Below are 26482 nucleotides of genomic sequence, written 5' to 3' on the forward strand. Positions count from 1 at the left end.
GCACGCCGCCGAAGATCGTCCTTAGCACCCGTCGCTCGAAAACTCCGAGTGCTTGCATGTCCTCCTCGAGCATCGTCCACGTCTCGTGCCCGTAGAGAATCACCGGTCTTATTAACGTCTTGTACATGGTACATTTGGTGCGGGGATGAATCTTTTTTGACCGCAGTTTCTTCTGGAGCCCATAATAGGCACGACTTCCACTGATGATGCGCCTTCGTATTTCACGGCTCACGTTATTGTCAGCCGTTAGCAAGGAACCGAGGTAGACGAATTCTTCTACCACCTCGAAAGTATCCCCGTCTATCGTAACATTGCTGCCAAGGCTTGTCCTGTCTCGCTCAGTCCCACCTACCAGCATGTACTTTGTCTTAGCCGCATTCACCACCAGTCCGATCTTTGCTGCTTCACGTTTCAGGCGGGTGTACTGTTCTGCCACCGTTCCAAATGTCCTAGCAATAATATCCATGTCATCTGCAAAACATACAAATTGGCTGGATTTCGTGAAGATCGTACCCCGGCTGTTGAGCCCGGCTCGTCGCATAACACCTTCCAGGGCGATGTTGAATAGTAGGCAGGAAAGTCCATCACCTTGTCGTAGTCCCCGTCGAGATTCAAATGAACTGGATAGTTCACCCGAAATCCTTACGCTGTTCTGCACACCGTCCATCGTTGCTCTTATCAGTCTAGTCAGCTTCCCGGGAAAGCTGTTCTCGTCCATAATTTTCCATAGCTCTGTGCGGTCGATACTGTCGTATGCCGCTTTGAAGTCGATGAACAGGTGATGCGTTGGGACCTGGTATTCACGGCATTTCTGGAGGATTTGCCGTACGGTGAAGATCTGGTCCGTTGTCGACCGGCCGTCGATGAAACCGGCTTGGTAACTTCCCACGAACTCATTTACTTTAGGTGAAAGACGACGGAAGATGATCTGGGATAGCACTTTGTAGGCGGCATTCAAAATGGTGATCGCTCGAAAGTTCTCACACATTAACTTGTCGCCTTTCTTGTGGATGGGACAGATTATCCCTTCCTTCCACTCCTCCGGTAGCTGTTCGGTTTCCCAGATCTTGACAACTAACTGGTGCAGACAGGTGGCCAACTTTTCCGGGCCCATCTTGATGAGTTCCGCTGCGATACCGTCCTTACCAGCCGCTTTGTTGGTTTTGAGCTGGTGGATGGCATCCTTAACTTCCCTCAGCGTGGGAGTTGGTTCGTTCCCGTCCTCTGCTGCTCCAACATAGTCATTTCCTCCGCTGCCTTGATCCTCCGTGCCTACATTCTCTTCGCCATTCAGGTGCTCGTCGAAGTGCTGCTTCCACCTTTCGATCACCTCACGTTTGTCCGTCAGGAGGCTCCCGTCCTTATCCCTGCAGATTTCGGCTTGCGGCACGTAGCCTTTGCGGGATGCGTTGAGCTTCTGGTAGAACTTGCGTGTTTCCTGTGAACGGCACAGCAGTTCCATTTCCTCGCACTGCGCTTCTTCCAGGCGGCGCTTTTTCTCCCGGAAGAGACGGGTCTGCTGCTTCCGCTTCTGTCTGTATCGCTCCACATTCTGTCGGGTTCCATGCTGCAGCATTACCGCCCGCGCTGCATCCTTCTCCTCCAGAACCGTTCTGCACTCCTCGTCGAACCAATCGTTTCGTCGACTCCGTTCTACGTACCCGATAGTGCTCTCAGCTGCGTTGTTGATGGCTGCTTTGATTGTACTCCAGCAGTCCTCTAGAGGGGCCACATCGAGCACACCCTCGTCCGGCAACGCTGCCTCGAGATTCTGCGCGTATGCGGTGGCGACATTCGGTTGCTTCTATCAGGATTTTTTTCGGGGATTCTACCAGGAATTCCTTCGGGGATTCCTCCTGGAATTCCTGTAGGAATTCCTCCAAGATTTTTTTCGCGATTCCTCCAGTAATTTCTTCGGGGATTCTTCCAGGAATTTCCACGAAATTTGTCCGAGAATCCATCCGGGAATTCCTTCGGGGTTTCTTCCAGGAATTTCTTCGGGGATTCCACCAGGAATTCCTTCAGGGACTCCTCAAAAAATTTCTTAGGGGATTCCTCCAGAAATTCCTTCGGTGATTTCTCCAGGAATTTCTTCGGGGATTTTTCTAGGAATCTCCTAGGGAATTCCTCCAGGATTTTTTTCGGAGATCTCCAGGACTTTTTTCGGGGATTGCTGCAGGAATTGTTTAGGGGATTCCTCCAGGAATTCCTTCGAGGACTCCTCCAAAAATTTCTTCGGGGATTCCACCAGAAATTCTTTTGGGGATTTCTCCAGTAATTTCATCGGGGATTCTTTCAGCAATTTCCTCGGGAATTCGTCTGGGAATTTTCTCGGGAATGCATCAGGGAATTTCTTCGGAGATTTCACCAGGAATTTCTTCGGGAATTCCAACAGGAATTGCTTCGGGTATTCCTCCAGGAATTCTGTCAGGGACTCCTCCAAGAATTTCTTCGGGGATTCCTCCAGAAATTCTTTCGGGGATTTCTCCAGGGATTTCTTCGGGTATACTTATAGGAATTTCCTCGGAAATTCCTCCAGGAATTCTTTCGGATTATCCTCTAGGAATTTCTTTGAGGATTCCTCCAGAAATGCATTCGGGGATTCCACCAGAAATTGCTTCGAGGATTCCTCCAAGAATTTCTTCGGGGATTTCTTCAGGAATTTCTTCGGGAATTCCTCCAGTAATTTCTTCGGGGATACTTCCAGAAATTTCCTCGGGAATTCGTCACGAAATTCCTCCGGGGATTCCTCCAGGAATTTCGTCGGAGATTTCACCAGGAATTTCTTCGGGAATTCCATCAGGAATTGCTTCGGGGATTCCACCAGGAATTCCTTCAGGGACTCCTCCAAGAATTTCTTCGGGGATTCCTCCAGAAATTCTTTCGGGGATTTTTCCAGGAATTTGTTCGGGGATTCCTCCAGGAATTTCTTCGGGGATCCTACCCGGAATTGCTTCGGAGATTCCTCCAGGAATTCCCTCAGGGACTCCTTCCAAGAATTTCTTTGGAGATTCCTCCAGGAGTTCTTTTGGGGATTTCTCCAGGAATTTCTTCGGGGATTCCTCCAGAAATTCTTTCGGAAATTCCTCAAGGAATTTCTTCGGGAATTTCTTCGGAGATTTCTTCAAGAAGATTCCTTCAGGACTTCCTTCGGGAATTCCTCCAAGAAATTATTCGGGAATTTTTCCACGATTTTTGTTGGAAATTCCTCCTAGAATTTCTTATGGATTTCCACAAGAAATTATCTCGGGAATTCCTCCAGGAATTGCTTTGGGAATTCCTCCAGGATTTGTTTCGGGGATTCCTCCAGGATTTGCTTCGGGGTGTGCATTCTCCATAATTCTCGGAGGAATCTCAAAAGAATTTCTGGAGAAATTTTTTAAGAACTTTCTGGACGAATTTCCGTAGGAATTTCTAGAGAAACTCCCTGATGAATTTCTGGAAATATTTCAGGAGGAATTTCTGGAAGAATTTCAGAACAAATTCCCGGAAGAATTTCTGAAAAAAAAATCTGGAACAGTTTCCAGAAGAGTTTTTGGGTGTATTTCTCGAGGACTTTTTTGAGGAACACATGGCAGAATTTATGAAGGAATTCCCGGAGGAAATTTGAAGTGAATTTCAAGAGAAATTTCTAGAGGAATTTGGAGAGTATTATCTGGAGGTATTATCGGAGGAATTTCTGGATGTATATCCTGAGAAATTTCTTGAGATATTTCATGAAGAATTTCCGATCAAATTTCTGGAAGAATTTCTTGAGGAATTTCTAGAGAAACATCCGGAAAAAGTTGTGGTGGAAATTCCGAATAAATTTCTGAAGGAATTTTTCTCCTAAGAATTTTTGAAGAATTTCTGGAGGAACTCGTACAAGAATTACTGGAGGAATTCCCGAAGGAACTCCTGGAAGAATCCCTAAAGTAATTCCTAGAGGAATCCCCGGAGCAATCCCTGAAGAAATTGATGGAGGAATTCCCGAAGAAAATCCCTGAGGAATCCCCAAAGAAATTACTGTAGGGAATCCCCCAAGCAATTCCTGGAAGAATGTCCGAAAAAATTCTTGGTGGAATTACCGGAGGAATTCTCGAAGGTATTCCTGGAGAAACATTATCGAAGAAATTTCTGGAGAGATTTCCGAAGAAATTTATGGAGGAATATCCTAAGAAATTCCTGGAGGAATTCCTGGCAAAATTCCTGAAGGAATTTCTGAAGAAATTCTTGGAGGAATTCCCGAAGGAATTCCTGGAGAAATATTATCGAAGAAATTCCTGGAGGGATTTATAGAAGTTGGAAGTTGGAAGGTTGGAAGAAGAAGGCGGCCCAACTCATAAATGGGTATTTTTAAATGGAGCCTTTTGAAGAGCGATGGAGATAGCAATGAAAAAATGGGTATTCTGACGCGAGCGTGTAGAGATGTACTTACACTACCCGCCAATAATATGGATACGTTGCAATACTCAGTATTGCAGCGCTCAAAAAGTGTTGCATCACCCAAAATAAGGAGGAAAAATTGAGTAAACCTGGGTATACCTACTCCTATAGGAGTAGGATTTTCAAAGAGAATTAGTGGGATCATAAGCGATGTGTGCCTCAAAGACTTGAAATAATCATGTTTTAGGATGTTGCAATATTAAGTATGAGTGTTGCAATATTGTCTATCCAGTTGGAATCAAGACCGACATTCAATCAAAAATTGCCATTTTCTGTGTCCACAAGTGTCGCAACTGTTTCGCATCTAGTGCGCTGTGTTGCTGACAACAACGGGAAGGATGCGCACTACCATTGACATGATTGAAAAACGTCGCGAGCTAGGTCGCGTGGCGACTTGATTGTGCGAAGTTCGGTTTGGTGGCGGCTCGACAATATGTGATCCCATGTTTATGGCGGGTAGTGTATCTGTAGTCAGTCACAATTGATGTAGCCATCTCTCGGAAACTTTAATAGTAAATACGTCTATTATTCGGTTCATTAACCGCATGACAAACAATTACCTGTGGATGCTTTTAAACAAGTCATTGCTAATGCATTCCAACGCATTGATTCCGCAAACCTCCTGTCAAGTATATTTTTTAAGCTGCAATGGAAGTCAATTCAGATATCACTCCCGTATAAAAGGGTATCATACATCAATTGTACAGCGTATGATTTGATTATTATTCGTGCTATCATAAACTGGATTATAAATCGATGATAAGACAAATCATTTTGATGATAGCAGTTATAATTTTAGGAGTTTTGATGATAGACCGAATGCGTTGTTAAGTATCGTTACCATTAAAAAACGCCAGATTTCTCGAGCAAAAATTTTGCAGCATCATGTTATAATTACTCTATCATCAGCTATATGATACGGTGAATAATAAAAACAAAACTGAAATATTTCACAAGATCTGCTTACCGATCAAAAAAATAGCACACCCCTGCGGGCACTGTCAAGTCTAGCTAAGATTGTGTGAATCGTTGTTTGTTTTCACGGCGTTTTTTATTTGGAGGATCGGGAATCGAACCGTGAGATTGACCGTGAGCTGACTTGGTAGTTTCTCGTGTGGTGTTTACGCACAACACCAAATAGGATCAGTGCTCGCGGTTGACTGGAACTCAATAATGTTATAAAGCCGAGAAGCAGGTGGCTCAGACCATCGGGGAAGACTTCGAATCAGAAGAACCTTCAGAAGGAAAAATAAATCTTTGGTGAAACGAATATTCTGCTCTACGGATCATTTTAAGTTAAATCCCAGTGGAAACAGATGCCAGATTCATAAACGATGACGGAGAGATGAAGGGTGCACATGGGAATGCATTAACCGCACCACACCGTCTGCGGCATACAATATTCACTTCGAAATTTACATATTCACGAAACCGCGGTGGAAGCAACTCAGTGTTTGTGTTTGGGCATCGCCCGATAGAAATATTTTTGCCAAGGACTGTCGGATTTGAATTGGATCACAATGTACGTTTTCGTAGGCAAACCATTTCATTGCGATAAATAATGACGATGTGGTCAAAGTGCATTCGAAAAGCATTAAAAGTTGATCAATCAGTGAAAAGTGGATTATTAAAAATTATTTATGAATCATTGAAGGAATCGTTATCATTCATACTATAATAAGTTAAAAGTATTGAATGATCTCATTTCGAAGACTTGTATCATTGAATCATACATTTATTATTATGCCTATTGTTGCGGGGTGGACTTTCTTCGGCACGAATAGACAAAAATTGAAAGCAGCTTTCGGTTGGAGCAGCTTCAATGCTGGAAATACATAATTTATTATACTACAAACTAATTAATTAATACTAAAAACTCTCTTACATTTTGCTATCTTCACTCGCATTACGTCCACCTCTTACCACAACAGTTTACTTTCTGCTTCGGCACTGAACCGTGTTGCCAGTTTCACCAAACTCAAATCTTTCCCAACACCTATCGTGATTATTCCTCAACTGGATATCTTATAATATGCACGATACCATTAACCATAATTCGGGAATCTATTAGTTTTAAACGATCATCGAGTGGATTAGAAACATTAGGTTAAGCAATGCGTATGTATTGAACAAATTTGGAAAATTTCAATTTTTTAAGATACAATAGGATTTAATTATAAATGAAAATGATGTTTTATTAAATAAATAAATGAATAAATAAGTGTCACATCGCAGTACAGTATGCGACAGGAAAAAACGCGAGTGTTTTCAATTTCAAAACTCATTTTCGTCCATTTGACGTTAACCAATCTATGTTTCAACGTTCCATGATTTCTAACAGGCTAAATTTGTGAAAGGATATTCAATTTTTTTCCCCATTTTGGTCAATAACATTTACAAGACGGCATCTGAAGCAGAAGACAATCGAAATTTTCCAACCACTGATAAGTAGGTACACAGGTCGCTAAATTTCACATCTGATAAAACATTTTTCTTTTTTTCTCTTCAATATCATCATTTATATGTGCTTATTTCATCTTGTATGTGAAACTGCATTGCTATGGATGAGTATGGCCTGGTTTTTCGTCGAATTGAAGTTATTATTTCTACAGTTTTAGCCATTTTGTCTTGGGATCATTGGGCGTGCAGTTTATGGATAGGGTAAGTGCTCCAATTATGGTTATAGTACCAATCATTCGCCATAGTTGATTTTCACCCTTTAACGGTGTAAACCAACAAGGAAAAATTTGTGAACAGATCACGTTCACAAAAGATGGTTGCACTCATTTAAACTTAATATTTTGCTCAAATTATGGTAGAAATAAATCATTTTCCTTAAAATTTCGGCTTCCTTGCACCCTTTTTCGCCATAGTGTACCAGTTATGGCTAATCCCGTAAGGAATGCATGCAAATAGTGCGAAAAGGAACCGAAGTTAAAAAATGTAACCATAATTGGTACAGGGTTCCTATCATTGGCACACGCTGTAATAAATACTAAAAGTAGTTTTGGCTCCGTTTCTATATTTTTCATGTAAAGTGTGGGCAGAGATGGCATTTCACCGTAGCGATTCACTGCGGCGTCAGTTTATCGACCACACTGGGGATAGGAACATTTTTCACCACACCAAGAAGCCAGTTTCTCTTGTTTTGGGTGGTAGGTAGACCAAGCGCTAGTGCGTGCTCTTGCTCGTCCGCCTTGGATCGAGTGTGACTCACTCTTTCGCGCGCATCGCTCTCCGGCGCTCTCCCGTGTTTTCACCCAGCAGTCACCGAATTATCACCATGGTGTCGCCGGGGCGAGAACTCTCCGGCGTTTCACCGCAGCGCGCACTCTGGCGCAAAAACCTCACTGGAGCGCGCACCCGGGTGATTTTTTACACTTTCACCGAAGAGAATTTTAAATCGCTCTCACCGCACTGTTGTGTGGCCTAGTGCTCAGGGAGCTAAGAGATTTCAGGCCAAACATATCTAAAGGTCCTATCTGCAGAAGAGAGGCTCTCTTTGGATTCCCTCTCTTTCGTTAATATCTTAGCTGTTTATTTGAAATATGATTGTCTCCTTGCATAGAACGATGGTCGAAACAATCGTCTTTTGATTTGTACTGCAAAAGTAGTTGAAAAGTGTACCATCACATTGCAATAATTGAAAGAGAAAGTGAACAAAGAGAGCCTCTCAAATGCAGATAGGACCTATTGAAATGTTTGGCCTGATTTATTTCTACCCACCAAGCTTGCGCGCATCCGAATCGCAGTGGTGGATCCACATATAAGAGTAGGGCTCCTGTTCAGATGCACAGCGTGAGTGGTGTATTTTCTATTTCTCTTTCCCACACTGAGGATATGGACATCTCTGAGTGTGGGAACTTAGCTACCTTTTAACATACTGATGACATTCGCTGGTCTTCTTGTTATTTTTGTACAAATAGTTTTCCTTAGTAGTGCCATATTTGGTACATCCACCCTACTCACGTTTTGGGCTTACATTATCACATGTTGAAAATTAAATAAATTCATTTTTATTTTGTAGTGCAAGAACATAGACATTAACTGATTCACTGTCATGAGAAAATAGTCATATATATCCCATAATTTTAAGCGTTTGATAGCGCCTAAGGAATGTTTGCATTTTTTCCTGCCACACCCTGTATGTTTATTTTTTTAAGTAGATTTCTTCGAAAACTCCTGAAAAATCCTTGTCCCATTCTCTCCTAATAAATGTCAACCAATGAGAGTCTGATAGAGTTTGGGAAGAAGATACATACTTCGTGTGCGTGAGGTTCATGTCTGGCGCAAAACATGTCACTACTACAAGCAAAGCGAGCTCCCATAACATCGCGTGTCATCTTCTTTGTTCGAAAAATCGCTTAACTCCCTAATATCCAGTTATGTCCATATAATATAATATAATATAATATCACTTAAATATTCGGTGTATTTGGCAAAGTTTTTTGGTTTATTGAGGCCTTTTAGTTGATTAGCTGATTGGTTCTGCCAGTAGACGGCGTTAGATGCAAATTAGTAGAAGCATGAAACTTTTACTTATTATCTCGAAAATATTCAGCAAGCTGTAACTTTTTATAAAGTGCAGGAAAAATTCTCAAATTTTATCTGCTAATTGCACAACTAATTAGCTATAAATGATACAAATTTGAGCTCGATTGAATAGTTTTACATGAAGTTAGAGCGACTCCAGTAAAATGTTTCATATTTGAGTGTTCTTCGTTAAACTTCTATATCCCATGATTAAGGCGAAACTGGAAGCATTTCCTCACTTTTTGGTTTTTGATTTTATATTAAATAACGAAGCAATATTTTTAAAACCGGGTTTCGTGCACATGTAGAGTATAGATCAAGGTATCTTCTGATTTTTTTTGTAGTGGAAAATGTTTTTCGTTTTTGCAGGAACAATTGTTGAACAAAATTTCACATAAAAATGGTTTCTGCAAAAATGGAAAACATTTTCCACCTCAAAAAAAATCAGAAGATACCTTGATCCATACTCTACATGTGCACGAAAACCGATTTTAAAAATATTGCTTCGTTATTTAATAAAAAATCAAAAACCGAAAAAATGAGAAAATGCTTCCAGTTTCGCCTTAAGTGAATCAAATGAAATGAAATTTTGCACATTTATGACTAAAACATAACTCTTCGAAAACCTTTGACTTGACTTAAATACGCTCAAAGAAAAAAAAAATACAGCTTTTTGATTACTTTACAAAAAAATTCATTCATTTGCATAATTTTGCAAATGTGTAACTAGCGCTTCCAAGTGGCGAAATTAAAAAAAAAATGGACCATTAACTTTAAGCCCTTTTATGAAGTCCACTAGAACCATTCAAATTTTGATTACTTGTTCCTCATAGATATAATAGATATAATTGGTACAAATTTGGGCTTGATTGATTAAAACTACACGTAATTAGAGCTTTTCTAGTAGAATATCTATTTTTATTTGACTTTCATTTATCAAGTAACTGTACCTTAGGATTAAGCGAACCGAAATAAATTAAATTTTGAAAGTTTTGAACTAATGTATTGGTCTTCATGTACCGTTGGACTCGACTAAAATATGTCCAAAGGGAAAAAAAGTTACAATTTATTGAAAACTTTTCAAAAAGTTCTAATCATTTTAATATTTTGACTTTCTCGTACACCAAGTGTACTGGAAAGGCTATATGTTCACTCCAAAAATGACTTTTTGATAGAAGGCATGGAGGGTCGAGTCACATATACCAATCAACTCAGCTCGACGAGTTGAGGTGATGTCTCTGTGTGTGTATGTGTGTGTGTATGTGGACAAAAAAACTCACATCACTTTTTTGAACTAAACCTCATCCAATTTTAATGACCGACGGTTCCTTCGACGCGGATTCTGGTCCCATTGTTTCCTATTGAAAATGGTTTGGATCGGTCCTGCCGTTCCGGAGTTTTGGCCATTTAAGTGATACGGACCGGTACCTCAGGAAGGGGATTTTCGATAATTTGATGAATGGTAAGCATTTGAATAGTCTCAGACCATATCTGAACCGGTAGTGTCCCGGAACCGGTTCCGGGTGCCCCGTCAGAAGTGGCCAAACATAAAAGTGAACTAAAACCATGCATACGACAAACTGCAAACCGCGGCTTTTTCGATAACGTGATGAACAGTAAGCAGGAGAACATTCTCAGACCATATCGGAACCGGTAGTGTTACGGAACCGGTTCCAAATGTCCCGCCGGAAGTGGCCAAGTATAAAAGTTAACCAAACCCATGCATGCGACATATCAAATAGTGATTTTGTAAAAAGTTATATCTTAGCTTGTTAGTAACGTCTTGATATTGTTCAGCCTCCAGTATTAGCGAAGATGCTCAAGCAGTCAACCGAGACATCTGATATTATTCAGCTCTGCTTATACGTTGAACATAACGTCGGACTATGGTCCACCAATAAGTTTTAAGTCAATTTTGGCCCATACAAAATGGTCATCGGTCGAACCCCCCCCCTCATGACCACGTGGTTTATGGACAGCCCCTGACGGCTTTGATAAAATGCTTGCATTTCTAAGAAATATCAGGATTCAGGACTTACGTCGACGGAAAGATCGTGAGAACATATACGACGAGAAAGGCACTATCAACGACTGGTACGACGGCGAATGTGAACAGTTGAAAAACGAGAAGAATGTAGCATGGGCGAGAGTGCTGCAACACCGTACGAGAGCGAATGAGGCACGTTACAGACAGGCGCGGAACAGGCATAACTCAGTCTTCCGGATGAAGAAGCGCCAGCAGGAAGAACGAGATCGCGAAGCGATGGAAGAGCTGTACCGCGCTAAGGAAACACGAAAGTTCTACGAGAAGCTGAACCGCTCGCGCAGAGGCTTTGTGCCACAAGCCGACATGTGCCGAGATAACCACGGGAATATTCTCACGAGCGAGCGTGAGGTGGTCGATAGGTGGCGGCAGCATTACGATGAGCACCTCAATGGCGACGTTGCAAGTACCGAAGGTGGCGTGGTAACAGATTTAGGAGTATGTGTACAGGACGAAACACTTCCGGCCCCTGACCTCCAAGAGATTGAGGAGGAGGTTGGCCGGTTGAAAAACAACAAAGCCGCTGGGGCAGATCAACTACCAAGCGAGCTTCTAAAATACGGTGGAGAAGCACTGGTGAGAGCACTACACTGGGTCATTACCAAGATTTGGGAGGAGGAAGTATTACCGGAGGAATGGATGGAAGGTTTCGTGTGTCCCATCTACAAAAAGGGCGACAAGTTGGATTGCGGGAATTACCGCGCGATCACACTACTGAGCACTGCCTACAAGATACTCTCTCAAATTTTGTGCCGCCGTCTATCACCGATTGCAAGAGAGTTCGTGGGGCAATATCAGGCTGGATTTATGGGTGAACGCGCTACAACGGACCAGATGTTCGCCATCCGCCAGGTGTTGCAGAAATGCCGCGAATACAACGTGCCCACACATCACTTGTTCATCGATTTCAAATCGGCGTATGATACAATCGATCGAGAACAGCTATGGCAGATTATGCACGAATACGGATTCCCGGATAAACTGATACGGTTGATCAAGGCGACGATGGATCGAGTGATGTGCGTAGTTCGAGTATCAGGGACACTCTCGAGTCCCTTCGAATCTCGCAGAGGGTTACGGCAAGGTGATGGTCTTTCGTGCTTGCTGTTCAACATTGCTTTGGAGGGTGTAATAAGAAGAGCGGGGATAAACACGAGTGGGACGATTTTTACGAAGTCCGTTCAGCTGCTTGGTTTCGCTGATGATATTGATATTATTGCTCGTAAATTTGAGACGATGGCAGAAACGTACATCCGACTAAAGAGTGAAGCCAGGCGAATCGGATTGATCATTAATGTGTCGAAGACAAAGTTCATGATGGCAAAGGGCTCCAGGAAGGAATCAGCGCGCCCGCCACCGCGAATTTATATCGACGGTGATGAAATCGAGGCGGTTGAAGAATTCGTGTACTTGGGCTCACTGGTGACCGCCGACAACGACACCGGCAGAGAAATTCAGAGGCGCATTGTGGCAGGAAATCGTTCTTACTTTGGACTCCGCAGAACTCTACGATCGAAAAAAGTTCGCCGTAACACAAAGTTAACCATCTACAAAACGCTGATTAGACCGGTCGTCCTCTATGGGCACGAAACATGGACTCTACGTGCAGCGGACCAACGCGCCTTTGGAGTTTTCGAACGGAAGGTGTTGCGTACCATCTACGGCGGAGTGCAGATGGAAGACGGGACTTGGAGAAGGCGAATGAACCACGAGCTGCATCAGCTGCTAAGAGAACCAACCATCGTCCATACCGCGAAAATCGGGAGGCTACGGTGGGCGGGTCACGTCATCAGGATGTCGGATAGCAACCCCCCAAGTAACACAGAAAACATCTTTGAAAATGGAATTTGAATGAGATGTTGTAGTAGAGTACTATATCTGTATCTGTACACATCTTGTGTTGAAATCATGTTTTAACTATGTTTGGCAATAACAAGCTACTGAAAAATCTTATCATCTTCACTACAAGCTAGAGTAACGTAAATTTTACGTTGATTACACAAGATTGTTGAACCATCATCTTACTTCAACTAAATAAGATATGTAAAACATTAGCAACACATAGTTATAACCTTTGGACCCAAACATGTTACTAATACGTTATTTTTACGTTAATTTATCAGTTCGCTATTTTGTCACGCATTTGACCATTATTTAAGAAACTTTCTTGCGCTTGAAAATACAAGGCAAATTAAAATAGCACCCGCACTTTTTTGTATGCTTTGCACTTGTTAATCCCGTTACGAGTACCCATGCTAAACGGGTATATTCTCTAAATAAAACTTGGCATATGCCACTGTTGCCATGGCTCGAAAGATGGAAGCCACCATTTAACTTCGCTTAAATGGCTTTTGTCACCTTATCATCACTGTGAGTACTTACGTGTCGGCTGAATCTCGCTTACAAGCACAGTTTTACCACTTTTTTATGCTGCGGATCATTCTACAACAATTTATTCATATTAGCTCCCGAAATAACACTTCAACTTTAGTAGAGACGAACCAGCCAAGGGCTGAAAGTCTCTTTAATAAAGACAAATCAATCAACAAATCAACTTCAACTTTGTTATTGTTGTACCAATGTTCAAAACAAGTTAACCAAAACCAAACTTCACATCGCTGTGTGCAACATTGGAAATGAATGTTTGAAATACGTTACTATGATGTTTTTCCAATGTATTTCAATCAATTGAAGTGCCATTCGACAAACATGTTATTTAGATGTACAACAGTTGTCATTTAAAAGTATTTCGAATAGTTTGAGTTCTTCCTTATCAGGTCAGAAAAATAACACTGCCTGCTTAAAAGTTTCACATTACCATTTTTTGTATACAGCCTGGTTGCTGTATAAATGCTGTTCATCAACGGATGTTACCCCAATAATTATACATCTGAAACAGTTTAAACATTAAATAAAATTATATAATTTGCAAATTGATAACGAATACAAATTCTACAGTCCTTGCATGCAAGATGCATGCAGCGCCTTCAAATGATTTTTTAGACAAATATGGTCTTCTACAAAGTTGTTCCTAAAAATAAGGCCCTCTTTTCAATATACATGAAAATTAGGGTAAGCAAACTTTTTTATTTGCAAGAATAACTGTATACATTCTTCGTAAACTTTTTATGTAGCTTTAAAATTGACCGATCTAGAGGTATTTTTCTGAATAAGCTTAGGGTGGTTCAAGAAAAACCAGTTTTCTGGCGTTAACTTTTTCAGTTTCGATTTTTCATCAAAGTCGCCCAAGAAATACTTGTACAGCTTTTGAAGACGCGTCGTTTCGTGCGCTGAGATGATCTTTATCTTTTTTGGTTCAAAAGTTACAGGTATTTTACTAAATAAATCATAGTTTTTTAAAAAGGTGTTATGACGGGTTGGGGCAAACATAAAAAATATCTTTTGCCCGCATTCAAAAGAAGAAATGTTGTTATAAAACATATAAAAAATAGAGGGGTGTTATTTTTGTAACTCAAGTAAAACATATTTTAAAAGTGCCTATTTTTTTCTAGAAAATCAACAATATCTTTTGAACGGAATGACATAGCAATAGCGTACGAAAATGTGCATTTTTTAAAGCTCTAAAAGTGGTTCTTAGACAACTTTGATGAGAAATTTGAAGCACAAAAGATAAAGGGTTTAAACTGTTTTGACCAAATTTGGAGCATTTTCCCATAGTTTTCATAGGGTGACGCTAGAACAAACCGTTTTATTGCTTTATCTTTTTTGTTTCAAATTTCTCGTCAAAGTTGCTTAAGAACTTTTTTAGAGCTTCCAAAAACGCACATTTTCGTGCGCTGAGAATGTTGCTACGTCATGCCGTTCAAAAGATAATGATGATTTTCTAGAAAAAATAGGCACTTTTCAAGTATTTTTCTCTTGAGTTACAAAAATAACACCCCTCTAATTTTCTGATATGTTTTATAACAACATTTCTTCTTTAGAATTCGGGCAAAAGATATTATTTATTTTTGCCCCAACCCGCCAAAACACCTTTTTAAAAAACTATGTTTTTTTAAGAAAAATACCTATAACTTTCGAACCAAAAGAGATAAAGATCATCTCAGCGCACGAAACGACGCGTCTTCAAAAGCTGTACAAGTGTTTCTTGGGCGACTTTGATGAAAAATCGAAACTGAAAAAGTTAACGCCAGAAAACCGGTTTTTCTTGAACCACCCTAAGCTTATTCAGAAAAATACCTCTAGATCGGTCAGTTATTCTTGCAAATAAAAAAGTTTGGTGACCAATTTCTTTGAAAATATGGGCCACCCCAATTTTCATGTATATTAAAAAGAGGGCCTTATTATAAGGGACAACTTTGTAGAAGACCATGTTTGTCTAAAAAATCATTTGAAGGCGCTGCATGCATCTTTCCTCGTAAATCTGGTTCGTGGACCACTGTGCAATGTAACATTATTGAAAATAGTGTTCCGAAACATCGTGACGGTACTGTGACAAGAAGCCACCATGTTGCAAGTCAGAAAGTTTGTTTGATTTTTTACACAAAGCACAGAAAAAAACAAAAACCTTTCTTCTCGCCATTACTTGGTAGTACACGATAGTTGTCAGATTTATTTGCGTATGGAAAATTATGATTCTCCTGCTAGCAACAATCAAGTATTTACGATGTTTGTTGAGAACATATTCTGTTCGGACGTTCTGCCTTTAGCGCGTACACACAAATATTGAGAGCAGCTTTATTCTTCATAGCAGCTTCAATGCTGAAATTCGCTTTATTTAGATTAAAGATATTTACAAATAATAAAATATTTACAGTTTGGTGCCTGATTCACGCTCTCCTAAGGAAACGTCTTCTCGATCTTTTCACTCTAAACTCTTCACTCAACTGATTCCCTCTATCGATCACTGTTGCCAGTTTCACAAAAACTCGTCACAACATATTCTATATTTAATTTTATATTATAATAATGTGTTGAAAAACATCTTCAGTATCATCAAACATGACACTCACAGTCTTAATGGAAAATCAGCTAAATGTGACTTTTTTCTACAGCGGATGGTCAACACCAGTTATATTTACCAAATACTATCCACTTTTCGATAATTACTCTAATAAATGTTAGTATTTTGAGCGAATGTCACCCCGACTGGCGGTTCCCAACATTTACCAGGCTATCATAAAAGCAACGATTTGAGATTTGATTTATCGCTCACATTGGTTTTGTTCAATTTCATAATTCCACTATTTGATGTGCCGGTTTAATTTTACGTTTGACCACTTCCGGCGGACACCTGGAACCGATTCCATTACACTACTGGTTGTCCCAGATATTGTCTGTGGCTATTTTCTTGTCAACTGTTTGAAACTAATCGACAACTTGTCATTGTCAGTGCCAGGCCGACTCAGGACACAAAAGACTCCGGCAATCCCAGGGTCGGCTAGCTACTGGGTAATCAAGGGCTTTTCGCGATACAAAAACTACACAACACAGATCCTTCACATTACTCACATAATTTATCAATGATCCTACTTTGTGGCGTGTGCGTATTGTTCTGTGTAATAAATCTGTGTTAATTTGTTAAAGTGTAACTTATTCTAATGCTTGTTCCGGTACATACCGCTGCGTTGATGGTGCATGGCAAGGGGGGCGGTGTCTAGGCCGGTCATTGGCGTAGCTAGGGGGGGTTCCAGGGGTGCCTGGCACCCCCTAGAATTTTTCCTCGACATCCATCCAAAATTGAAAACTCCACACGATAATTCAAATATTTATTAATGGCGTATTTGACAAAATTTAAGCTACTCCCGCGATTACTCCTTTACCAAATTTACTTTTTGATACTTCAACAGTAAGAACAATCAAGAGACTTATTTTGTTTAGAGCAACGATGAGTGAAACAATATCTTTTGGAGAAAAGAAGTGTGGTGTATGATCCACAATAAAATTTTAATTTTAAATAATCAATCGTTACAGTTATGATTTCGGGGTAATTAACACATATGTAACATGTGTTGGCTATATGCATAATTTTGTAACCTATATGCTATATATGGAATGGTGAATATGGAATGTTTACAAAATATATCTGACCAAAACGATATTTTTGAAAATAAAAAAAAAAAAACGCTTAGCAAGTACTTTACAACACGATAAGGGGATTCACTAATCAGCGTAAACAACAGATTGAATATTGTCATGATTAAACGTCGCGATTACCAAGGCAGTCTTTAATTATTTCATTCGCAATTTCATGAAACATTTCAAATAGCAGAAAATCAGTAATTTACGCAGCAAATGAAGCTGTTTAGTAAATTTCTTAAATTGTTGTGGGGGTTATTTCCGACGTTATGTGTCACTCATACAAATTTATAATTTATAGGGTACCGTCGTTGGGGGTGAGAATGGATCAAAAAAGGATACTCAAAGATTGTTTGTTAAATAACAAATGCAATTGAAGTCGGAATAACTTTCTATTTGGTATGTATACTCTCCTATGTGGTAATGATAGTTTAGCAAGAAAGCATCACGTTATATGAATTGCCTACTAAACTACAAATGATTGAAAATTGACCCAATCTCATCCCTTAGAGGGGGTGAGAATGGGTCAAAGTATTCGAAATCACCTATCTAAGAATATAAGTCAATTTTAATAATCATATCTAGTAAACCTACTTAAAACATAATGTAATCATGACGAATAAAAACTTAGGTAATTTTAAAAGATGATTAATCCACCTAGAAGGGCTAATACAACCGAAAAAATGGTTGAAATTTGACAAAATAACGTTTGCATACTGTATCACCATTTTTTGCCATCCCCTCCATGAGAGGAGGGGAGATTACAATGAGGGAGGGCGCATTGAAATATTGATTGTAAAAAAAACGTGATAGTTTTAGTATACTGCATAAGAAATGTTTAACCAAACCTTCCGTTATAAACTCTTATGTACATGATCATTGGCCTCTATATTGCTAAAACAAATCACTCCATCTCAAGATAGAGGGTCGTTCAAATATTATGTGAAGTCTATTTTGTGAGCTTACGATATTGCAGTACACTAAAGATTAGCTGATGATTAGAGGAGCTGTCCAAACACAAGGGTGTATTGTTATAAATGATTTTAGGCGATTTAGACGTATTAATACACTCGTTTGACACTTCTCGACATATTTTCGAAAGAAAGCGTGCTTTTATGAAGATACGGTGAACATGGCACCACTCTAACGTCAAATGGGGACTGGATAACAAGTTGAGTTTTTAGTTAAGGTTATGTGCACTCGATAACTTGCTTGACCCAATCTCACCACCATTCTTAATATTTAGACATAGGGTCGAAAATATTGAGTTTTTAAAACAAAAAGAGCAATGACAGCCCGCTTTTTTCATTAAATCAACCAGGTAATACCTACAGCTATCCACTTATAAGAAAATTTATGGTTAGGTACTTGTGTTAAACATAACGAAGGAGAAAATTTTTCAGAGTGATTTACAAGTAGTTTCGTCATATAAGTTTAGCCTCAAATTTAACAAAAAACGATTATTGCAAAACATCTTAATCTGCATCATGACGTGTAAAAACATCTCCTTTTTGAAATAATATAAAGTTTCAAATATAAATTAACGATAGTTGATGAGCTATTTCAAATTTTATGTTTCTCTGTTTTGACCCAATCCCACCCCCCAGACCCATTGTCTTGTCACCCCCATCGACGGTAGTCAAATAAACTAGAAGAGGTACTTAAGGCCATGGTTTTATGACGGTTCTCAAAACCTCTACTTAAGACTAATTGATCATCAATATGTTACTTGGGATGGAGATGGTCTATTCAAAGACTATAAAATATTCACAAAATCGCGTATAATACAGGAAATGTGCAATTTTAGCTTGAACTTGACATATCGCGACCCCCAATTGTTTTATAGCTTGAAAACAATCATGTGAACAATTTTCCATAATAGTTGCTAGAAGTATGAACTCTGAAAACTGCAAAAATATTCATAAAACTACACACAATACAGCAAATTCGTATTTTCCAACTCAATGTAAATTGAATCAACTCCGATATTTTGTTACATTTAAGTTATTTCTTTAGAGCACAAGTAAATTAATAAAGATTTTGTTGTTTTAAAAAAATATTTTTATATTTTCGGTTCGAACTCAACATTTATACCGAAAACCCCATTGTTTATTGCTTGAAAATATTTGAAGGTCCATAAAAACACTTTTCCAAAGCAGTTGTAAGAAGTGTGGACTCTGGGAACAACAAAATATTAGTAAAAACGACGTTTATTCAGAAGTTAGTATTGTCGGATCCAACACAACGTTGATAGCGATAACCTTTTTGTTTTATTAGTTGCACACATACATAAAATTTCCAGAACAATTATGAGAATTATGAATCACAGAAACTGAAAAAAGTCACAGAATTACGTATAGTACAGAAACGTTATATCTTTGGTTTAAACTAGACATTACTCGATTGTCGTAATACAGATAAAATGGTGTTATTTACAGAATACGAAACAAGATATATGATGGTCCATAGTGGGGTCTCCAGTTAGCCTAGTGGTTAAAGCTATGGATCGCCAATCCGGAGACGGCGAGTTCGATTCCCGTTCCGGTCGGAGAAATTTTCTCGACTCCCTGGGCATAGTGTATCATTGTACTTGCCTCACAATATACAAATTCATGCAATGGCAGGCAAAGAAAGCTCTTCAATTAATAACTGTGGAAGTGCTCAAAGAACACTAAGTTGAAGCGAGGCAGGCCAAGTCCCAGTGGGGACGTCGTGCCATAAAGAAGAAGAGGAATGATGGTTCATCAATGATGGTGATGAACGTTCATCTCAATATTTTGTTTTTTTTTTTAAATCAAACTCCGCATTTCTTTGGATATAGGGTGAGTAAATGTTTTAACCATTGTAAACTTCTTTGAGAATTCATTCGGTGTTTCCTTCAGTAAAACTTAAAAACTTTGTCAGAAATTTATTTGAGAGTTGTTTTAATTATTCCTGTGAACATTTTTTGAAAATTGCTTTGTAATGTTTTCGAAAATGACTCGTGAATTCTTTTGGGAAATTTTGCAAATATTTTCTGAGAAATATTTTCGGATTTTCTAAAACGGAAATTTAAACCTCCTTCATTTAATTTGAGAGTGTCTGTGTTCATTCATTCGATATTTGTTAGGCAGTTTTTAGAAATCTTTCGTCTTGCTTGATATTTTTCTGTGATAGTTTTATTGAAATTTGATCAGCGATTTCATTGGAAATTTGTTTCGTAACTTCAACGATGACTCCCCTGAAATTCTTCGGAATTTCCTATTGCAATTTGCAAAATGAATTGGCATTTTTTTTGCAAATTCCCTGCTTTAGCAATTTGTTTATAAATTTTGCCGGATTTTCCTTTTGGATTTTGCCTGTTTTCCTTTTGAAATTCATTCGAAAGTTTCGTTGGAAAATTTGGTTATATTATCGAGGTTTCCTATAACGATCCCTTTGTGAATAACTTCGGTATTCAGAACTTCCTTTGGAAATTCCATCAATATTTGCTTTAAGGATATATTCTTCTTATCTTCTTCAAAACTTTAATAGGAAGCTTGTTTGGCCATTTCTCTGGAAATTCTTCAGGCCATTAATTGAAAAAAATCCTCAGATAGTTACTTTAGGGATTTTTCAACAATTATTTTAGCATATTCATCTGGAGTTCTTCCTGCACTGTGAATTTCTTCGTGCATTCCTTTGCAAATATTCTCAGACAATTCTTTTGGATTTTTTTCAGATTACTCCTTTGGAAATTCAAAAAATCTCAATTGAACTAAAGGAATTCACAAAAGAATTGTAATTTTCAAAAGATTATCTGAAGAAATTCATAAATGAAATTTCTCCATCGATTTACAAAGGAATTCTCGAAGAAATTCTCAAAGGAAACCTCAAAGAAGTTCTCAAAAAACATCCTTAAAATTTTCAAATGAATTTCTAGATTAATTTCAATAAAAATTACCTACTTTGTTTCCAATGGAAATCATTCAAAGGAGCTTTTCCCTTAATAATAGTTTCCAATGGGGTATGCACAGAAACTCCTGTAAAAATTACCAAAGGAATTCCTGATGAAATTATAAAAAAAATATATACAATCCAAAAAAATCCTGATGAATTTATAAAAGATTTTCGAAGAAGTTGGTCACATCCTATCCCGAAAAAAAAATGATATAACATGTTATGTAACAGTTGCCGAAGAAATTTCCATTAAAAGTATTCACAAAGAAATTTACGAAGGGATTTCCAAATAATACGCAGGACTTTTGGAAGGAATTCCCAAAGAATTACATGAGGAGTTTCCTGAGGAACTGTTTTCCAAAGGCCATGCGAGGAAAATTCTTAAATAAATTATTGGATAAATTATGAGAAGAATAAAACGAATTTGCTTATTTTACAATTTCCAAAGAAATCTTCGAAAGAAATGCTGAAGATTTTTTTGTGTAAAGAAACTCCCGATGGAAAATTCTAAGAAATTTATCGGGGGAGTTTACCAAGAAATTACAGAAAAACATCCCAAAGTACTAATTTAAAAAAAGTCTTCAAAAATTTTGCCGGAAGAGTAATATCCGAAGCAAGTTCCATCGGAATTACCGAAGATATTTCGAAAGAAACTGTTACAGGAATTTGTTAATTTATTACTAAAGAAATCTCGAAGAATATGTTTAATAAATTTCAAAGAAATTAAAGAATTATAAAATAATTACCGAAGGAGTTTTAAAGAAATTTTCAAAGGAATATGAAATGACAAAGGTACAGAAATTAAAAAAAATAGTATCGACAATAATCCAGAAAAAATACAGAAAGAGTTGATGAAGACATTTCCTAAGAAATTTTCGAGGAAGTTTCCAGAATCATTGTCGAATAAATAACAAAACACACTACTGAAAGAATTCCCAAAGAAATTGCTAGAGGAAATGCTGGAGAACCTAAATGAAATTCCAATATAATTGCTGACATAATTAAAAGAAAAGCGATTGGCGATGAAAAAACATCCGAAGGATTTGCCTATGAAATTTAAAAATAAGCCACTTAAATTCCTAATCGAATTGTTTAAGAAGTTTTTTTTTTGTAATTACCATGATTTTTTTTTTAAAGATGTGTAGACAAGTTTCAAACGTCCGAAGAGGATCCAATGATGCTGTCGAAGAAATTACTTATACAAAGGGAATTACTGAGGGATTTCCAAAAGGAATCTAAATTGTATAACAAGTTTCAAAACATTTTCCAAATAAATTGTCGGGTAAATTATCGGAGGAACTATAAATTGCTTGTGTTTTACATAGTTTGTGAATACTTGGTAGTTTTTAAGAATCATACTCACAATTGCTCTGTGAAAATATTTTAATGATGATGTAGTGTTTAACTTATAAAACAAAAATAATGTCACTATAAATGTTAATAATTATTGTTCTGGGAAGTTATTTTTGCATACAAGTGATTGTTTGCACGCAATAAAATTCAGAGGTTGTTGTGGTGAACGTTAAGTTTTTAACAAAAATACAAATCTCCTGTATTGCCTTGATTTTGTGAAGATTTAGTAGTTTCCAAGATGTACTGAGTTTTAAAATCTCAAAAATATTGATTCATTGATTTGTCTTTATTTAAGAGACTTTCACCTCTCAAAAGTACAACATTAGTCCAATTGACATTTTAAATATTTCACATTTATCTAGTGGCTGTTTTCCAAAATTTTACAAGTCAGATGAATCGGCTTTAGTGACTGAAAAATCAATAAAACTGGCACCCCCTGGGCACCCCCTAGGAAAAAATCCTAGATACGCCAATGAGGCCGGTACTCGGCCGACGGGACCAGCGGGCGTTGCTGGGAGGGGGGATGCAGGCGTCTTTCCTCGTGGACGCAATCGGCCGGCCGTGGACTAACCACCTTGGACAGCCGAGAGGGAAATGCTCCTTTACGATTAGGGCCTACGTCCCGTGAATCCGTCCGGAAGGACGGTGTGGCTCCTTTACGGGTTAGGCGCGGGAACCGTTCCCGGTTCCGCGGGCCGATCCGTGTGCTGGACAATGGAGACCTATTTTAGGTCCAACAAAAGAGGTCCTGAACGGTATTATCCCCAGAAATAAAACCCTAGCTCCTGCTAGAAAAGGGGGGGGGGTCTTTGTTCACCGAATTTTAACCACTGCACTGTTAGAATCTCACGTCTTATGCACACGGACGCCTGATACAGATTAGAGACAAGTTTTGGCAATGGCCGTCTAATTCTTAATTTTCCCACATTCCGTCATTGTAAGCAATCTCGCTGCCACTCATCTCATCCGCCATGTTGCATCAGTAAACAACGAATTCACATCGGTACGGGACCCTATCACTAAATACTGTGGTATTTCTACTGTTCTTACTCAAGAAACGTGAACGGTCCATTTAATACAAAACAAAAATCTACAATTTGTAACCAAACGGTTACATGTTCATCAGGCTGCCTAAAAAGCCGCGCATTGATGTGTTGTATGGGGAGCATCCATTAAGTATGTCACGCTTCGTACGGGTTTTTCCTACACTTAATATTGCGCAGTTCCCACTCAACTGGACCCCTTTCGCAGTTAGTATAAGTGCGGGATCGTGAATAAAACTGCGATTTTGCGTCGAATCGTTTCGGTGTCTTCTGCGCACTTATTCAGCACTTTGTAATGCATAAGTGCGCAGAAGACACCAACACGATTCGATGCAAAATCGCAGTTTTATGCACGATCCCGCACTTGTACTAACTGCGAAAGGGGTCCAGTGGGGTGGGAAATGCGCAATACATTGCTTGTCACACTTAAAAAACCACCTCCCCCCTCCCCCTAGGATAGTGACGAACATAATGGATCACGGAGCAAAAACACTGCAGTTTGAAACAACAAACAGGTTTGTTGAATGGTAATCTAATAAAATAGTAGAATCAAACTGTAAATTTGTTGTTTTGAATCTGTAACTTTGGTTTGAAATAACCATGCTTGATAGTTGTTTCTACTAATCATCATTGTGTCTAAACCCGAGCAGAAGAAAATATCAACAGCATAATATAATATGTTATTTTGGCTTAATATCTGAGTAATGGAATCAGTAATTTTTATGTTATTAGCATAACGCATTATGTTATAAACTTGTCTGTCATAAGCGGCAAAATAACAAATATCATAACAAAAAAATGTTCCTGGAAGACTAATTCAATAACATGTTTTGTTAGATCAATTACAACTTAATAACAGGAAATTTGTGAACTTGTTATTGTTGTGTTATTGTTCATCACATATTTGTCCATTCTCTATAGTAGAATAATAACTAAACTTGTTCTACAACAAAATATATTATTTAAACGTTATCTTGTTGATGTATTCCAATAACTTGAATATAACAAAATAAGATTGCCCAACAAATAATGTTATTAAAAGGATGTATTTTGATAAGGTAACAATAACAAATTATGATATAAAAACAGGCTATGTGATTCTGCTGTTATCAATTTGCTTTTCTCCTCTGCTCGGGAAACAACTCAAATTTTGGTTATTCATAACTAACATGTTTGTTGTTTTCTACCAAACCATTAGTTGATATTACTAAATATTACTTTGTTTATTTTGGGTATGTTCTGCAGAAAACAAACTGAAATATTAGTTTGAATCAACTGACCCAACAGGTTGAGTCAAACTAATATTTTGGTTGGAGAAATAACTACTAAAATATTGGTTTGAATCAAACTAAACTTTCAGTTCGTTCAGTTTATCGGTCTTGCGCCGCTTCTCTACTGTTGTCTTTTTTTTACCTGCTCCAGAATAACAAACCGCCATTGCTTTTACTCGTCCTTCAGAAATAATTAAATGCATATTATCATATTTTTTATTACTGAGTGCGAACGTTATGTAGTCGTTTCACGTCACAGGTAAATATCAATATTCGTAATCGTGACCAGTTTGCTAAAGTTTTTCGAATTGCTTTGCAGGACGTTGTGCGTTTTTGGGAAATAGACAAGCTATCAGGACCGTCCATGGTCTTCGGCGGCAATACGTACCGCTAGCTCGGGCACCTGCCATTATCGAGAATTGCTTCACAAGAGCCTCGACAAGAGCCATGTTATTCTTGTGGTATGAAATGCAATAAAAACTGTAGCAGAACACCAGCAGCCACCGAAAGGACCTCGAAATGAACCTTCCACATTGCAGTACGACATCACGATTGCAGTGCATGCAATTTTTTGAATGTATTCGGATAAATAGAAAAGGTTTCAAATTTGCAAATTAAATAAAGCATATTGTGCTATCATCATTTTAAATAAAAAATACAGGAATCACATATACAGGCAAGGGGAACAGGGGAAGGGGAGGAGGGTAGGTTGGAGCTACCGGAGGGGTTTGTAGTTTCAACTAATGGTTTGGTTTGTTTTGAACCAAATTTTGTTAAAAACAAACAGCATATGGCAGTTGAAACAACAAACAAAATCGTTTATTTCCTCGACTGTCAAAACAAAACAACCAACAAAATACAGTCGAGACTCTTATAAGATCACTGGTCGGGGGGCGCAATAGGAATCCGCTTAATAGGAGACTAAGAGAGCTTATGGGATTTCGGCTTTTCGGGGGTGTGGCCTATTATCTCGGGTGTGTTACACTTTCTTCGGCAAAGTTTTAGGGCTTGATAAGATCTACCATTTAGAACTTTGGTTCATATGATTAGTTGGCAACTTGGCCGCTAGAAGGACCATCAACAGTTTGATGCTAAATTGCACTACAGGAACCATATCAGGTTGTCAAGCAAATGTTACGATATGCGACAGCTGAGGACCCTGATAATTTGGAAGGATAGTTTCTTCGGAAAATTTGTTTGGTACGCCAATAACTTACTGACGATGAGTTGCGAAGTTCGAAATTCCTCCACTGGGCGGCGCTAGTGAGCAAGTAAATTTTCAGAACCTCATATCTCAGAATCCCGATAACTTAGAAAGTTGGTGTCTTCGGCAAAGTTAATCGGTATGATATAAACTTACATAAAAATAAACACTTGTTTCGCAATTCTGCTACTAGGCGGAAAGTTGGTGTCTTTGGCAAAGTTGATCAGTAGGACATAAACTTACATAAAAATAAACCCTTGTTTCGAAATTCTGCCACTAGGCGGCGTTAACCGGTTTTTTTCGTGTTTTTTCGACTTTGTTGGAGTTTTTCGGCTTGACTTGGTTATACTGATCAACTTTGTATGAAAATCTGCGTTTGTCCGATCAATTATGCACCACAGTGTAAGTTTATATAATTCTGATCAGCTTTGCCAAAGACACCGACTTTCTAAGTTATCGGGGGAAAGACACTAGTTCTGCCAAGCCGAAAAACCCCAAAAAAGTCGAAAAAAGACGAATAAAACCGGTAAACGCCACCTAGTGGCAGAATTTTGAAACAAGGGTTTATTTTTATGTAAGTTTATGTCCTATTGCTGACTGCACCCCAAATTGGACTGACACAATAGTGTGCACACACCTTCAAAGTGTGATT

The 26482-nt window shown here is 38.6% G+C and overlaps 2 protein-coding genes across 7 annotated transcripts in view; both read left to right on the forward strand.

Moving 5' to 3' along the window:
* Positions 1-2337: 2337 nt before the first annotated feature.
* The window catches only part of LOC134284947 (melanoma-associated antigen E1-like), a 169491-nt gene continuing 145346 nt past the window's right edge, over positions 2338-26482 (forward strand). Inside the window, exon 1 of the mRNA XM_062844574.1 lies at positions 2338-4881. Within this exon, the coding sequence (XP_062700558.1) occupies positions 2338-3408 (1071 nt within the window). The 3' untranslated portion in view covers positions 3409-4881. The remainder of the gene's footprint in view (positions 4882-26482) is intronic.
* The window catches only part of LOC109398858 (ankyrin-1), a 193405-nt gene continuing 171801 nt past the window's right edge, over positions 4879-26482 (forward strand). For all 6 annotated transcript variants that reach the window (XR_009996024.1, XM_062844568.1, XM_062844566.1 and 3 more), the window contains exon 1: positions 4879-6725. The gene's annotated coding sequence lies outside the window, so the exon portion shown is untranslated. The remainder of the gene's footprint in view (positions 6726-26482) is intronic.

The sequence above is a fragment of the Aedes albopictus genome, chromosome 1 (assembly GCF_035046485.1).
Source record: "Aedes albopictus strain Foshan chromosome 1, AalbF5, whole genome shotgun sequence".
Classification (NCBI taxonomy): Eukaryota; Metazoa; Arthropoda; class Insecta; order Diptera; family Culicidae; genus Aedes; species Aedes albopictus.